The sequence below is a fragment of the Babylonia areolata genome, chromosome 19 (assembly GCF_041734735.1).
Source record: "Babylonia areolata isolate BAREFJ2019XMU chromosome 19, ASM4173473v1, whole genome shotgun sequence".
In the NCBI taxonomy this organism is placed as follows: Eukaryota; Metazoa; Mollusca; class Gastropoda; order Neogastropoda; family Buccinidae; genus Babylonia; species Babylonia areolata.
In genome coordinates this window covers 19,518,393-19,533,704 of record NC_134894.1, presented here as the reverse complement: position 1 = coordinate 19,533,704, position 15,312 = coordinate 19,518,393, and the positions used below count along the sequence as shown (strand labels likewise).

Genomic DNA, 15,312 nt, shown 5'->3' with positions numbered 1-15,312 from the left:
TAGTTCTTTTATCATTTACTGTAAATATTTTCTTTATCTGCCAAACATATACATCTACTGATGTTGTCACTGATCCTTTATTTACACACACACACACACACACACACACACACACACACACATTTATAACAAAATCCAGCAACAAAGCACAGAAATATATATATTTTTCATATTATTCCACTCCATATTTCTCAGCAAGTTAGACAAGTGGAAAGACTAAGCACCGGGTTAATAGAGGGTTTTCTTTTTTTCATTTTTAAACAAATGTTACAATAATGAAGAAGACAAGCAGAAATAAAATGAAAATCAATGTTCCAAACCAGTATCTGACAAACTTTATTTGCATAAAAAAATGCATGTAACACTGTTCCAAACAAGCAAGAAAGAGAAAAGAAATGCATGAAAAAAAAAATGGCAGGGTTGTGGAGAAGCTTTTATATTTAGTTCCAATGTAGATGTGATTTGGGTAAAATACAGACGCTGGAGGTTATATCATAAATTGTCCTTGACCTTTAATAGGTCATTCAGTGGGAGACCCAACTGTGGGTTTAGAAGAAAAAAAAATCATGGAAAAATCACTTTGGGAGAAGCATTAACCATTGAATGAGAAGAAGGGAAAGAAAAAAAACATGTCCGAGATTCTGTGGCTGTTCAAGACCTACTCTCATAGTGACCTATTTTCATCCCCTTGGGGCAAGTTTCTGTCAAGGTCTTTGATGTCAGCAGATTCATAGTTGGACAATCACTGGAGGACGATGTGGCAGTCTCTACTCTAGGGAGAATGACCACTCACTCTGGCTCCACAACTAAGCAATTACTGTCATCATCAGGGGGCTTGGTAGGTGGTGTCCTGCTTCTGTTAAATCAGAACATGCACTGCTGAATACCATCAATTTGTTTATATATATAATCAAGATGTCATATCATTATGCAAATTATGAAATAAACTATATCAGAACAGTATATCTATGATATCGTAATATTGATCAAATAGTAAACGGTATATATATTTTCCATGCTACCACTGTTAAAAATTAAATGCCAATGGGCAGCATAAATGGGTAATCTCATATTTAAAAAAAAAGAGCAAAATATTGACAAAAAAAGGAGAGTGAAAAATAAAAGAGTAAATAAACAATGTAATGAATGATTGCTATAGAAACTGAACATGTAAGCAAATATACACAATTCAGATCCAACTCTGAAAGTGAACACTCAGTAAGCAATTTTTTTTTTTTTTTTTTTTTTTTTTTTCTTTTTTTCCAGCAAATCAACTCTCCTCTGTATCTGCAAACAAACGAACACTTGTGTAAAAAGCTCCTTTAAACTGACTGAAGTTCAGTCTAAAGAGAGTGAACACATTTTGTCAGGCATACATTAAATCAACTAAAAAAAAACCAAAAAAAACCAAACAAACAACAGAAATGAGAAGCTCTCAATAACAAAATATATAACCTTAGTGCAACAAAGGACAATCTGAGGTCCCTAAACAGAAAAATATAAAATACAAATTGAAAAAAAAAAACAGAAACATGAGCAGGTAAATAAATGAACATGTAAACAAATGCACTAATTAATAAATCAATCAATGATTTAAATAATAATTTTCTGTAAGGACTGATCAGATAAATAAGGCACACATGATAATGTTTTCTTGTGGGTTTTTTGTTGTTGTTTTTCTGTGTTTTTCTTTTTCATTCTAATAAGAACTAAACAGAAGGGCATTTGAATAAGAATCTAATAAATAATTTTCAGTAAAATGAAAAAGTGTGGAAACACTGATTACAGAAGGCACCCAGATCAGAAGGACGGAGTAAGCCTGGACACACACACAAAATAAGCAATCAATCTTACGGATCGAACATCTGCCTCTGATATTATGCAACAAATGATGGGCATTGTCAATGCAACCATTGACAATACAGCCATTCATATCATCAGTAACAGACACAGGTATCATAATCATACTGATTCATGTGTTGCACAACCTACCATGATTATGTGACAGGTTAAGAACAACAATATCTATCAATTATCAGTAACAATATCAACAAAAGGATGAGAAAATTCACCCTGATCATGCAACCAGAAGCATAACGAAAAAACTGAGGATTACCTCAAAAAAGCAACAACAACTTAACGTAAAGCAAACAATATTTGTCATTGATCAAATCTTCACTCAAAATATTGTTTGTTTTTTAAATTCCATTTTTTGTGCCAGAAAAGATAAAAGCACATTTACAGTTCATAAAAATAACAAAAATGATAATAGTAATAAGAATATTAACATCAATAATATTAATAATGTTATTAATAATGATAGAGATTTATAATGCACTCTACCTCCTTAGCTCAGAGGCCCAGAGCACTAACAATTTCACTTCAGTGCAGGATGAAAGCTGTATTTGTCATTATCCAAAGCACGGGCATATCAAAATACTGCTATCTTTTCTTGCACATGCAATTTGCATTCCCTTATAAAGTACACTGAGTTTATTTTCATTGCATTTGTTTCACACTGTTTGTGAGGTTTTTAGGTTTTGTTGTTGTTTTTTTAAACAGGGCTTCACATCAAAATGATGGATAAATCATACATGTATTTGAACAGGACTTTACGGACAGGGGAAAAAGCACAGAAGAGGTTATAAAAGCATTGCAACAAAATAACAAAAGTGTATGAACACATTCTGATCTTTCAACACAATCTCTTTCTTTCTTGACAGAAACCGGTTTCCCTCAAGAGACAGCTAACCAAGTCACAGAAGAAGTGAAAAAGCCATTTGACATTGTTCATTATAGTCCAGCAAACCACACAAGTCCATATCAGGACTGCTCAACTGAATTCTTTTTAAAAATCAACAGTATTAAACAAAAATACATGAACAAATATATACAAAAAAAAAACCCTGCAAATCAACACAGTTCATGACAAATTATCTTCACCATATAAAACTAGCTGTGCTGAGGATGTCAGCACTTCCTCTTACTCTATCACCATCTTTCAAAAAATTATTTAAAAAAAAATAATAATAATAATAAAAAAAAATAAAAAATGTTAAACCTTCAAAGCCACACACACACACACACACACACAAAGAAAAAAATAAAAATAAAAAATAAACAAATAGAAAGTTATATGTGGGTAAATAGCACTTAAGAATGGACAACCAGTGCAAACCCAGTGTTTACAATATCACTACCTCTTTGCCAGAGCAAACAAAATAAGCCTAAGTAGTATGAAAAAGAGAGACAGGAACAAAGATTGTCAAGGCCTGCTGGGAAAAAAGGGGAATGGAGTGGGAAGGAAAAAAAAAAGACAGGGAAGAAAAAGAGAGACAAAAGTGAAGAAATTTCTAAACCACATTCTGGCGGAGTTTAACGACCTGTAGGCGTAACAACCTTTAACATCAAAATTGTTCAGGGCTGTGGTCTTGCTCCATGAAAGGTGGTGTGGTTCGAGGCTTGGGGTCCTGGGAAGTTTCAAGAAGGCAGGGGATGCTATTTACACTGAAAGACCGCTAGCTGTCCCCGCACAGTGGTTTGGGGGGTACACGTGAACAGTGTTCCTCCTCCTTCACTTTTCTGGGTTTTTTTTTTCCATTCTGTGTGACTTGAAGGGGTCATTGAATCAGCTAATCAGCAAGGGCCTTGCATCAAAGCTTGACAGAAGCAAAATGCTATTTGGTGCTTTCAACACATAGTGTAATTTGTCGTCAATGCAAAGCGATACAAGAAAAGAGCTAGCTGAAGAAAGCAGGAGCAAAAGGAGGAGTTTGTATTATACTCCATGTTTGGTGTTACATATACTTACCATGTCAAACTGATGCAAACTAGGCCTATTGGTTTGCTCTGCTTGGCCAAATTTTGCGCGGCTAACAGTGAAAAGGGCACTATCATGGAACCCCCAAGGTAAACGAAAAAGAGGAAGGCCAAGAAACACCTGGCGACGTGACCTTGAGGCAGAAACCAAGAGGATGGGATATACCTGGAGACAGCTGGAGAGAATAGCCCAGGACAGAGGACTCTGGCGGACTGTTGTCGGCGGCCTATGCTCCAGGGGGAGTGATGGGCCTAAGTAACAGTGAAAAGACGAGCCGTCTTGCCCGGTCCGCTCTTAGCCAATCAAACGCCTCTAAAAGCTATAAGCGCTGAATCATTCCTTTGGCCAAGGCTCTCCACGCCATCTTGTCAGGGTACAAAACATTTTTTTAAGGAATCGCATCAAAAACAAAACAAGGTTTTTTTCTGTATGAAATATATTTTTAAAAAAAACAAAAAAACTAACTTTTTAGAGTACCAAATGAGAGTGGAAGGGTACAGCAGATGGTGGTGGTGGGGGGGGGTAGTGGCGGTGAGGGACGTTATTATGCCCCCTGAAAATTATTAAATGGGGAGAACAAAAATTTCATATTTCCAAATTTTTTTTATATATATATATATCAAACTGAAACCCTGTTTAGAAGTTGAACAATCATATACTGAAGTCATGGAAACAAAACTCTTTTTGGTAAACATGATTACAATCTGCAAAAAGCACAACCCAGAATTTTTGAGACAACTTTGATTGGACTAGCATCACAGTCCTATTCGGTGACAATACGGTCATGGCCTTTTGACCAATGGAACAATAAGGAACCAAAAAAAGCTGCAACACAGAAAGCATTTGTATGATACGTGAAAAGATGCATAAATATATAAATAAAATGACCATTTTGACTTATTGATAGTCTAGATATAAACGATTCTTCAAGTGATTTTTTTTTTCTTTTTTTAATGATCTCTTATTTCTTGCCAATTCCTCTCTTTTTTTTTTCCTTTCTTCAAAAATAAATCTAAAACAGAAAGTGCAGATCTATCAAAACTCTACCTCCACCAATGCGTTCCCTCAGCCCACAACAATAACAACAACAAAAAAAAGGCATTCACAATAACGGAGAAAATTCTTCCAGTGATATGACACCAAAATCAATGGTACCAAATATGGTCAATATAAGATATTTTGCCATGGAAATCAACAAAGCACGATTTTGCTGTACATAAAAAAAATACATAAATAAATGAATAAAAACAAAAAAGAAAAAATACAAGAAAAGAAAACCGCTCTCATATGTATTTCAATACCTCCACCACCATCCCCCAAAGAAAAGTGTTCACAAAAATTATCCAAAAAGTGTTCACAAAAATTATCCATTAATTCAGCTGTTAACAAACACATCTGAAGAAGAAAAAAATACAAAAACACTTGCATTTTTCTTTCCTTTCTTTCAGAAACATTGCAATAAAAAGAGAACAAATGAACGAACAAACAAAAACTTCATTTTTCCATGGTATTGGGACAATAAGCACAGTAACAAGAATGTTTTTTTTTTCCACCCAGTCCCAGGGTATAGTATTAAGAAAGAAAAGCAAAAGAAAACATAAAGAGAGAAAACTGAAAAAGGAAGAAGAGAGAAAAGGGGGGGAGGGGGTGGGGACAGACTGAAGAGAGTAAAGAAGATGAGAAAAGATTAAAATGTGTGAAAGAGAGAGAGATATACCACAAACAATAATGGTAATCAGTCATGCAGATTGCAGTACCAAACTATGTCAACTGATCAAGAATAATATAAGAAAGGCACAACAAACTACTCTTCAGCAGTGGTTTGGTTTTGTTTTGTTTTGTTTTTGTTTTTGTTTGTATTTTTTTGTTGTTGTTTTTTTCAAACTGAAGTAAATTCAAAAATTAACATTGACTGAACAATCCGGTATAAGCGGATAAAAAGAAGAAAAAAAAACATTCAATCAGGTATACGTGAATATAAATAGAAATAAAAAGATGAACAACCACCCATCACCACCAACAACAACAAAATCCTTGAACAATCAGGTATATGTAGATAAAAAATAAATAAATAAGAAAAAAACCCTAAACAATCATGTGGATAAACAGACCAAAAACGAAAAGATCAAGAAAATTTTCCACTCATGGGAAAAACTACAATCGACAGCTGTTTTGGGGAGAAAAAAAAAGCATACTGCAGCAGAACTCTTGGGAAAAAATAATCAACAGCTGTGTAAAAAAACAAAAACAAAAACAAAACATACAACAGCACAACTGTAAACACCCCATCCACTGGCTCATATTTTTCTTTTTTCCTTTTTTTGTTCGTTTCTCTCTCTCTCTCCTTTTTCTTTTTAAGCCATTTCTTCCTTTTTTTTCTTCTCTTTTCCTCTCTCCTTTCTTTCCCCCCCCCCTTTTTTAAGCCGTTGTTTCAGCAGCTCCCTCTCTCACCACTCACCACCAGCACACACACTGCACGAACTTCAACAGCACCCACGACAGAATGGCCATCGAGGTCCAGCCGAAGATGCGGAGGGGCCAGTGGGCGGTGGAGCGGCGGAACAGGTGGAAGAGGTCCAGCACCTGCTTGTGGGTCATCTCGGTGGTGCCGCTGTTGTCCACGATGAAGGTGGCCCTCCGGCACTTCTCCTCCAGGGGCATCTGGGAGTCGATCCGGGCCTCGGCCTCCTCCTGCGACAGTCGGCTCCTGGTCTTCAGCCGCTGCAGCTGCTGGTCCACCGTGCTGCCAGGGGAAAATCGGTGTGATCAGTTTTCAGTTTTCTTATGGAGGGCGTCACTGCCTTCGGACAATAATCTGATTCATTTTATGGCATGATCTCTTTTAATTGTCCTCTGTTACTTATGTTTCAAATGCTATGAGTATGTTTGTTGGGGTGTTTGACTGAAGACTTTTAGAGCTACTGTAAAGCGCATAGAGCTTAAAGAATATGCACTATGGCAAGACATCTTAATAAAATAAATAAATTCCATAATGCATTACATCGCAACTGCTGGGCAGATACCTGACCTGCAGTATAACTCAACACGCTTAGTCAGGCCTTGAGTGTATGCATGTACAATATTTTGTGCACCTGTCAGAGTGGATTTCTTCTTTATAATTTTGCTAGAGGATGATATTGGCAGCACGCAGCAGAGAAAGACCTCTGACTTGTCAACAAGTCTGACAAGTTTTCAGTTTCAATGTTAGTTTCTCAAGGAGGGCGTCACTGCCTTCAGACAGTTCAATAATATGCCACCCCACAACTGATAGGCAGATGCCTGAACAGCAATGCTAGTCATATGTGTTAGTCAGGCCTTGAGTGCATGCATATATATTTGTGTACCCATCAGTGGATTTCTTCTGCAGTATTTTGCCAGAAGTCAACACTCTCACTGCCATGGGTTTTTTTCACTACGCCAGTTTGGATTTTCCAGTCAAATTTGGGAAAAAAGGCAAGAGTGGGATTTGAACCCAAACCCCAGAAAACAGTGAAATCAGTTTCAGTTTCAGTTTCCCGAGGAGGCACTGCATTCAAATAATTCCATAAACGGTACTCTGTAACTGGTAGACAGATGCCTGACCAGGAGTATAACCCAACACGCTTAGTCGGGCCTTGAGTGCATACATGTATATTTGTTCACCAATCTTCAAGGCCTGACTAAGCGCGTTGGGTTAAGCTGCTGGTCAAGCATCTGCTTGGCAGATGTGGTGTAGCATACATGGATTTTTCTGAACGCAGTGACGCCTCCTTGAGCTACTGAAACTGAAACTCACCAATCAGAGTGGAATTTTTTCCAAATAATTTAGTTTCAGGTTCTTTTTCAGTGTGCCAAGTGCTTGCTGCACATGACTATGAGACTGCCGTTTACCATCTCATCCAAAAGACTTGACCCTCAGTTTGATTTTCAAGTCAAACTTGGGAGAAAGGGTGAGAGTGGGAAACAGTGCAAAGCTTCATTAACTCACTCAGTACGGCCACTCCTCTCTTCTCCTCTACACAGACCCCTCGGATGTCCAGAGGGTGTCTGAATGACCCAACCTTTAGCTTCCGTCGTCAGAATTGTGGTATTCTTTGTCAACATTCACCTCTTCAGTATAAGAGCCTTCCGCTTGCAATATTTTGATGATGGTAATTGGGGTGAAACACTGTTAACGTCGTCTCTTTCGCCGTTCGTATGGAGAGAGTTAATATCAACTCATTAAGCCCTGCACCTGAGCATTTGTCTGGCGTCAAAAATGAGTCTCATTAAAATAGTTTCTATGTTCCTGTGGTGATTAAATCTTCTGACGGCATAGAAAGGGAATTAACATCTAAAGTATTTCCAGCTGTGTCCACACTCAATCTGGAGGAAAAACAGTATTCATTCTGCTTTTTTTTTTTCAGCAGTATGGCCTAAAAGCCTGCTGAGGTTATAAACTCCTCAGTGTTGTATGAGTAAATAATAACAATGGATATTTCTACAGCACTGTGTCCAGAAAACTATTGTAGGGGCTTTACAAAACACATAATATCATACATACCAATATATTACATCAATGTTTTATACATACACCTAAATGTACCTGGTAAACTACATACACACACACATATATATACACTCAGGTCCTGTCACCTGGAATAAACTTCACAACCAAATTTGTTATGCTGAAAAGAAATCTCAGTTCAAGTCTTACCTCAAAATACATCTGCACAAAATCTGCTTTCATGGATGTCTAGGTGTTGGCATGTGGTATGGTGTGGTGGAATGAGTGTGTGTGTGTGTGTGTGTGTGTGTGTGTGTGTGTGTGTGTGTGTGTGTGTGTGTGTGTGTGTCTGTGTGTGTGTTTGTAGGTGTGCACCCACTTGATCTTTTTCTCATTATTTGCCTTTCACATATCTTTCACTTTATCATATCTTAATCCCTTCAGTGCCATGCATTTACTAGTCTGGCAAGCAAACTACTGGAAGGAAATTTACAAAACCCACACTTTTCTGAAAGGAAACTGTCACTTGTTGATAGTATGAATGTTACTTAACACACTGGTTAGCAATGAGTTCACCATAAAATATGACATGAAAAATTATATAATTTCTAAAGAGGTGTTACACAGATTGTGAGTAAAAGCAGCTGAGATAATTAAAGAAAACATGAGGGGCAAGGCCTTGAAGACTCACTTGTGATACACTTTAAAAAAAAAAAAAAAAAAAAAAAAAAAAAAAAACACCTAAAAAAAAATAGATTCAGTCGTTAAAATGCGTTCTGTATTTGTTCTTATAAAGCTTCGTGTAACAAAAAAAGAAAAAAGAAAAAAAAAAGTCTGAGCGCTGATTCGAATCAAGTGTGTTTAGGTGGGAAGAAATTGTCTCATTCACTGCGCTATTGCGGATCTAACTATGACATTCAAAAATTAATATATAAGCATGCTTTTTTAAGGGCAATAAATTGATTGTGGAAACCGAAGTGATAATGCTGTTTGAATCATGTTATTTTGGTGTATCTTGGGCATTTAAGAATTCTTTATAAAGTCCGCAATAACAGAGACGTTGCCGACGTTGCCATCGCTGCAATCATACTGCAACATTTCTCTGGATCTAGATAGATCAATGACAAGTTTAGTCACACTCGTTGGGAAAGTATAACACGGTCGATTCAATATCTCTTTTATGTTTATTCTATCTAATTGAGTATCCACTTTAAAATATTCATCTGCAATAAACACGTCGATGATGTAGTCTATGTCACTGTATGTGTCCTGTCCAGAATTTGTATTTCTTTCCGTTTAATTGCGAACAAAAAAAATGAGGTCACACCGCCTTTTTACAGAGCATCACCTATGCTACTGCAACTGAGATGCGGTTTTCTGGTGTTTTCAGAATCCCGAAAACAGCCTCAAAGAAATAAACCGCTAATGATAGGGAAACATGGCTAAATTCAGGAGACTTACAAAATAACCTATTATTGGTACAACAGTGAAGATTTTTTTTCCTACTATTTTTTAGATAAATTTGGTATTGACGGACAAAGTATTTCCAGAGAAAACTGCAATGTTCAAGTTTATCACAGACACACATACACAGACAACCGAGCACAGGGTTATAACACAGACTCACTTTGTTTACACAAGTGAGTCAATAATGGGGGGAAAAAGTTTTTAAGCAACAGATGTGGTGTTTTGTATATGGATCAGTCCACCTTAGTAGCTCCAATGGAATGATTTCAAGCTGGTGTGTGTGCAGTTTATTGCCCATTCTGACAGTGATTACTTTGGCACTGTGACAGCAACTTCTTGTTCAAGGGAACTCTGATGGTCTGTTTCTGTAACGATGCTGCTGAACATCAATGCCAGTAAAATGATGTTCTTTCAAGTTTGCAATCTATTTCAAACCTAACTCTAAAGTTATAAGACATCACTCTGAAAGAATGTATTTGATTTATTTTAGTTCAGTATAGCTTTTGAGTAGCAATCCAATTAGGGTTTTGTTGTTGTTGTTTTTCATATGTCCAATGTGTACCTGAAAAATGAAAAAAAACCGAAAAGAACAAAGAAAAAAAAAAAGATTTTCCCTAAGCAAAATACACTTTGCCCTATAGATTTCCAAAATGTCCTGTTGATTTTACTTCAGCTAGGATATGTATCCTAAGCATGATACCCTGCATAAGTAAGGATGGAGTCCCTTCAGCCATCCTGGTCATACTCCTCGCACCCAGAGTCTCCTCGGTTGTGTGGCCTCCTGATAACCTAACATCAATGGTTCCCTGTGGACTACCGACAAAGTGACTGAGACAGACGAACCCAGGTGTGGCTGTGTGTATGGAATTCGGAATGAGAAGTGTGGAAGTAGGTAATGCCAAAGAAATGGAGCAGATCATGGGACAGGCAAAAAAAAAAAAAAAAAAAAAATCCCCACACCCTTTTAATAGTACCACTCACCAGGACACAACCACCACGTAGCTGACGAAGGAGATCATGCTCTTGGTTTCAAAGAGCAAGGGGAGGTCCACCACCACAAACTGGCAACCTGCACATGATGTACACACCACTCTTGTTACAAGGGCCTGCTGGAGACACTGCTAAAGGAAGTATGTGAAGCAACAAAGCAGACAGTAACAACCATAATTTGCACTCATGTTTAGTTTTATCATCATTATCATTTTCATCGTCATAATTCTCCTTATATTATCATTACTATTATTATCATTATTATTATTGTTACCATTATCAGCAGCATCATCATTATTGCTGTTGTTATCATTTTTATTATAATCATCAATATCATCATACTTACTGCTTATAGCTGCTTGTGTTGCACATCCTTTTATTTGTTTCCAATTATGTGTCCTTGATGATTTGAAAATGAAAAGGGCACAGACGACAGTGCATCTTCATAAGCTGGGTCCCTGAGACATTCTCTGTATGGGACCATCAGTCAAGATACTTAGATCATCTGCTGCAAAGAAGAGTTATTTCCATTCACATTTTGGCCAAGGAACCAGAACAGTTATGACTGGATGAGATATCAGCCTTTGTAAGTGTGTTGCAATACAGATTTGCAACATTAGAGAGACCCTCTGATGGTAGTCTGGGACTCACTGGACCCATGATTTTTAACTCATCAGAAGCCCAGTAATGTATACATGTGTTCAAGCCAGTGGAGACAATGCTGGCAAAGCAAGTACACACCAAACATATGTTCTAGTATCTGACAAAGTCGGGGAATGAGAAAGCTCAGCAACAACCTGCTGCCATACCCCACCTTTCAGGAAGCAGTAGAAAAGTTGCAGCACCATCATGTTGCGTATTTCTGGATGAGTGATTGCATTCAGCTGCTTGCGTTTGTTGGCGTCGAAGAAGATCTCTCGTCCCAGCGCCTCTCTGTCCAGCTGTCCGTCACTGAGAAACACCTTCTCTCCAAACTCCTCTCTGATTTTCTTCCAGGCACGCTTGCCTGGCTGAACAACTAAGAAACAAATGTTACCATAAAAATCAAATCAGAACTATATAAATCTGCAAATCATTATCAAATGCTGACTATCAGTTGCAAGAATAATAAAGACGTACTCTGCAAGCTTTTGATCTATTTCAACTTTTCATTTCTCAAATATGAACATTATTAGTATGTAATGGAAACTGTCAGCATTACATTGATAGACTGATAGATAGACAGATTGACTAACTGAACGATTAACTGACTGATTAATAGTAGATTGGCTGATTAATATCTTCATGTGGCTAGAAGAGATATATATATTTATTATTTATGGACAGACAGACTGATAGAGAGATGTGTTGTTGTTGCTATTGTTGTTGTGTGAGTGAGTGAGTGAGTGCGTGAGAGAGAGAGACAGTGTGTGTGTGTGTGTGTGTGTGTGTGTGTGTGTGTGTGTGTGTGTGTGTGTGTGTGTGTGTGTGAGGTTGCTAATACTGATTTTAAACATTAATTTACAGGTATATGTATCTATCAGGCAGACAGCTACTTACAAGTAAAAATAGCATCTCTCACTCTGTTAAATGCTCCAAAAGGATGTGCATGCAGATGTTCTACAGCCCTTTATCCACCCTGTTCTCTCTGAAGTTGTCACTGTCAGTGTCAATAAATAAGAGCTGTATTTAGATTGCAGTCTCAAGTACACTGATGTTTGTTGCTCAACAACAGGTAAAATTCCATGAAATGATGCACTGCTGTTCCTGATCACAACAACTGCATACACTTTAAAGGAACAGACCTAGGCATGGTGTGTATATATAATTATGATCCACTGGACCAGTGGATTGCACTGCATGCACTGTGTACATGAAAATTCTATAATTGAAACAAAACCATCACACTTTAGAAGTATAAGTAGGTGCAGTAGTAGAAGCAACAGTTGTAGTGGTGGTTGTGGTGGTGGTGGTAAAGGGACTGGGTCAAGCATAAGCCTTGCTGTTTACTGGGTTTACAAATTGGATAGTGTGCATTCAGTAAATTTGCAAACTGCACCATTATTTCATTGTTAATTCCACACATTCATCAGAGCAAATTCTGAAAATTCATGTGTTGAGTACGCAGTAGTTTTGGGTTTGTATTTTTTTGTGTGTGCGAAGGATGCAAATTATAGCTTGTATTTGTACCAAGAGGCGACTTTAATTTTGATTTTTTTTTTCGTTCTAGTTCATTACACCCAAAAGAAAAGGCCAACATTCTAAACCATCAGTACAAGTCGGTCTTCACGAGAGAAAATAGCAGCAAAATCCCAACACCATCGGGAGCATCCTTCCCTGCAATGGCCGAGATCACGATCGACAAGGAAGGGGTATGCAAATTGCTGAAGAACATCAACCTACATAAAGCAGCAGGACCAGATGAGATTCCAGCAAAAGTGTTGAAAGAGTGCGCAAATGAGACAGCACCCCTGCTCTCTATCATTTTCACCAAATCACTGGCAGACGGATGTGTACCAGACGACTGGAAAAGGGCGAACGTGACAGCAGTATTCAAGAAGGGCAACCGTAACTCTGCTGCTAACTACAGACCGGTCTCCCTCACCAGCATATGCTGTAAGATGCAAGAACACATCCTCGCAAGCAATATCATGTGCCATCTGACCCAAGATGAAATACTTGATAATTCACAACATGGGTTCAGAGCCAGAAGGAGTTGCGAAACTCAACTACTAACACTGTTCCAAGACATCGCCAAAAACCAGGACAGCAGACAGCAGACCGACATGGTAATTCTGGACTTCTCCAAAGCCTTTGACAAGGTCCCCCACAAACGCCTCCTCCGTAAGCTGGACCATTATGGTATATGAGAATCGATGTTGGACTGGATCAAGGCCTTCCTTTCCGACCACACCCAAATCGTCATAGTTGACGGTGAAAAATCTGAGCCAGCACCTGTCATCAGTGGAGTCCCACAGGGGACAGTTCTAGGCCCCATACTATTTCTAATTTACATCAACGATCTGCCTCAGAACATCAAGGTCAATATTAGATTATTCGCTGATGACTGTATAGTCTACTCTACCATCAAGACAATCCAAGACTGCAAAATGCTCCAACGAGACCTCAACACACTGTCTGACTGGAAGCAGCATTGGGGAATGGAATTCCACCCAGAGAAATGTAATATCCTTACCTGTACAACATCAAGGAACCCCATCAGCTTCAACTACAAATTAAAAGGACACACCCTCGAGCACGTTGACAGCGCAAAATATCTCAGCGTCGACATACGAAATGATCTAAACTGGAAAGAACATGTTACAAGAGTCACCAATAAAGCCAATAGCATGGTAGGCTTCCTAAAAAGGAATCTAAAAACAACCAATAAAACCACCAAAGCCAACGCCTACCAAACTCTCATAAGCCAGCACCTGGAGTATTGCTCATCAGTATGGAGCCCATACAAAGAAGGCCAAAAGAACAAGATTGAAATGGTGCAAAGAAGAGCAGCACATTATGTACACAACGACTATGGGTGGACCAGCAGCGTAACATCCATGCTGCAAGAACTAGGATGGGAATCCCTCAAATCATGGCGGCACAGACAAAGGCTAACCTTAATGTATAAAATTGTCAATGGCATTGTAGACATCCCTCCAGACAAATTTCCCAAGAAAGGATCCAGCAAAACAAGATCAAATCATCAACACAAATTTGTCCATCTTATTCTTAGCTCCTCTTCTGACCCTTATAAATACAGTTTTTTCCCATCAACCATCCCCGCCTGGAACTCCCTGCCTGCAACAGCAGCAGAGGCTCCCTCCTTGGTAGCTTTCAAGAGGGAGCTGAACAAGATCACAGTTTGGTCCCCCTTTTTTTCTTTTTCTTTTTTTTTATTTTTTATATAGGATCACAGAGACGCTGCGAGTGACGGTGGGAGGGAATATGTATACATGTTCTTTCTCACTGTCACCCCCTCCGGTAGGAAGATAGGTCTACTTAGGTTCTGATTAGGTTTATATAATAGACTTTTTCTTCTTCTTTTTTTCTTTTTTTTTTTTTTTTTTTTTTACGCCTCTGCGCACACAGGTCATTAATAGTCAGTAATGATGGCTGACCTTCCAATTTGAAGAAGATTGAAGATTTCATTTCATTCCTTTGATGCCAAGAGTCAACTGTCTGACCGTTATTGGCATTTAAAAGATTGCTTGAATTTTTCAATGAATCAGGTAACCAACCCTAAAAATAGTACAGTACCCATGGTTATAAACTGCATGCAAATGATGGTTGGAGGGTTGTGTATCAAAGACGTAGTTTGTTTACCATCTCTGGCAATCTGGTCTGCATCAATGACTGGCGCACCGAGAGCCTTGAACATACTGGTCGCTGTCGACTTGCCTGAGGCTATCCCACCCGTCAGCCCCACCAAGAACATCCTCGCTTCGTTTATCTTTCCGCGACGTGGGCATGTGGGACCAGCCCTGTTCAGCAGGTGTTGGGTCGAGCTGTTTCAACGACTGCCACAGCACCTTATCAAGTTTCGACAACCAAAATAAACAGATTACTTCCCTTGAGATACTAAGAGTTA

The 15,312-nt window shown here is 38.4% G+C and overlaps 1 protein-coding gene across 1 annotated transcript; it reads right to left on the bottom strand.

The window, feature by feature from the left end:
- Positions 1 to 5,667: 5,667 nt before the first annotated feature.
- Positions 5,668 to 15,272, bottom strand: LOC143293521 (dephospho-CoA kinase-like). Its single transcript, XM_076604426.1, has 4 exons — positions 15,048 to 15,272; positions 11,557 to 11,760; positions 10,734 to 10,821; positions 5,668 to 6,563 (listed from the first exon to the last, which is right to left on the bottom strand). Exons 1-4 carry the CDS (start codon positions 15,157 to 15,159, stop codon positions 6,275 to 6,277), a joined length of 693 nt encoding a protein of 230 aa, XP_076460541.1. The 5' UTR covers positions 15,160 to 15,272; the 3' UTR covers positions 5,668 to 6,274.
- Positions 15,273 to 15,312: the final 40 nt, after the last annotated feature.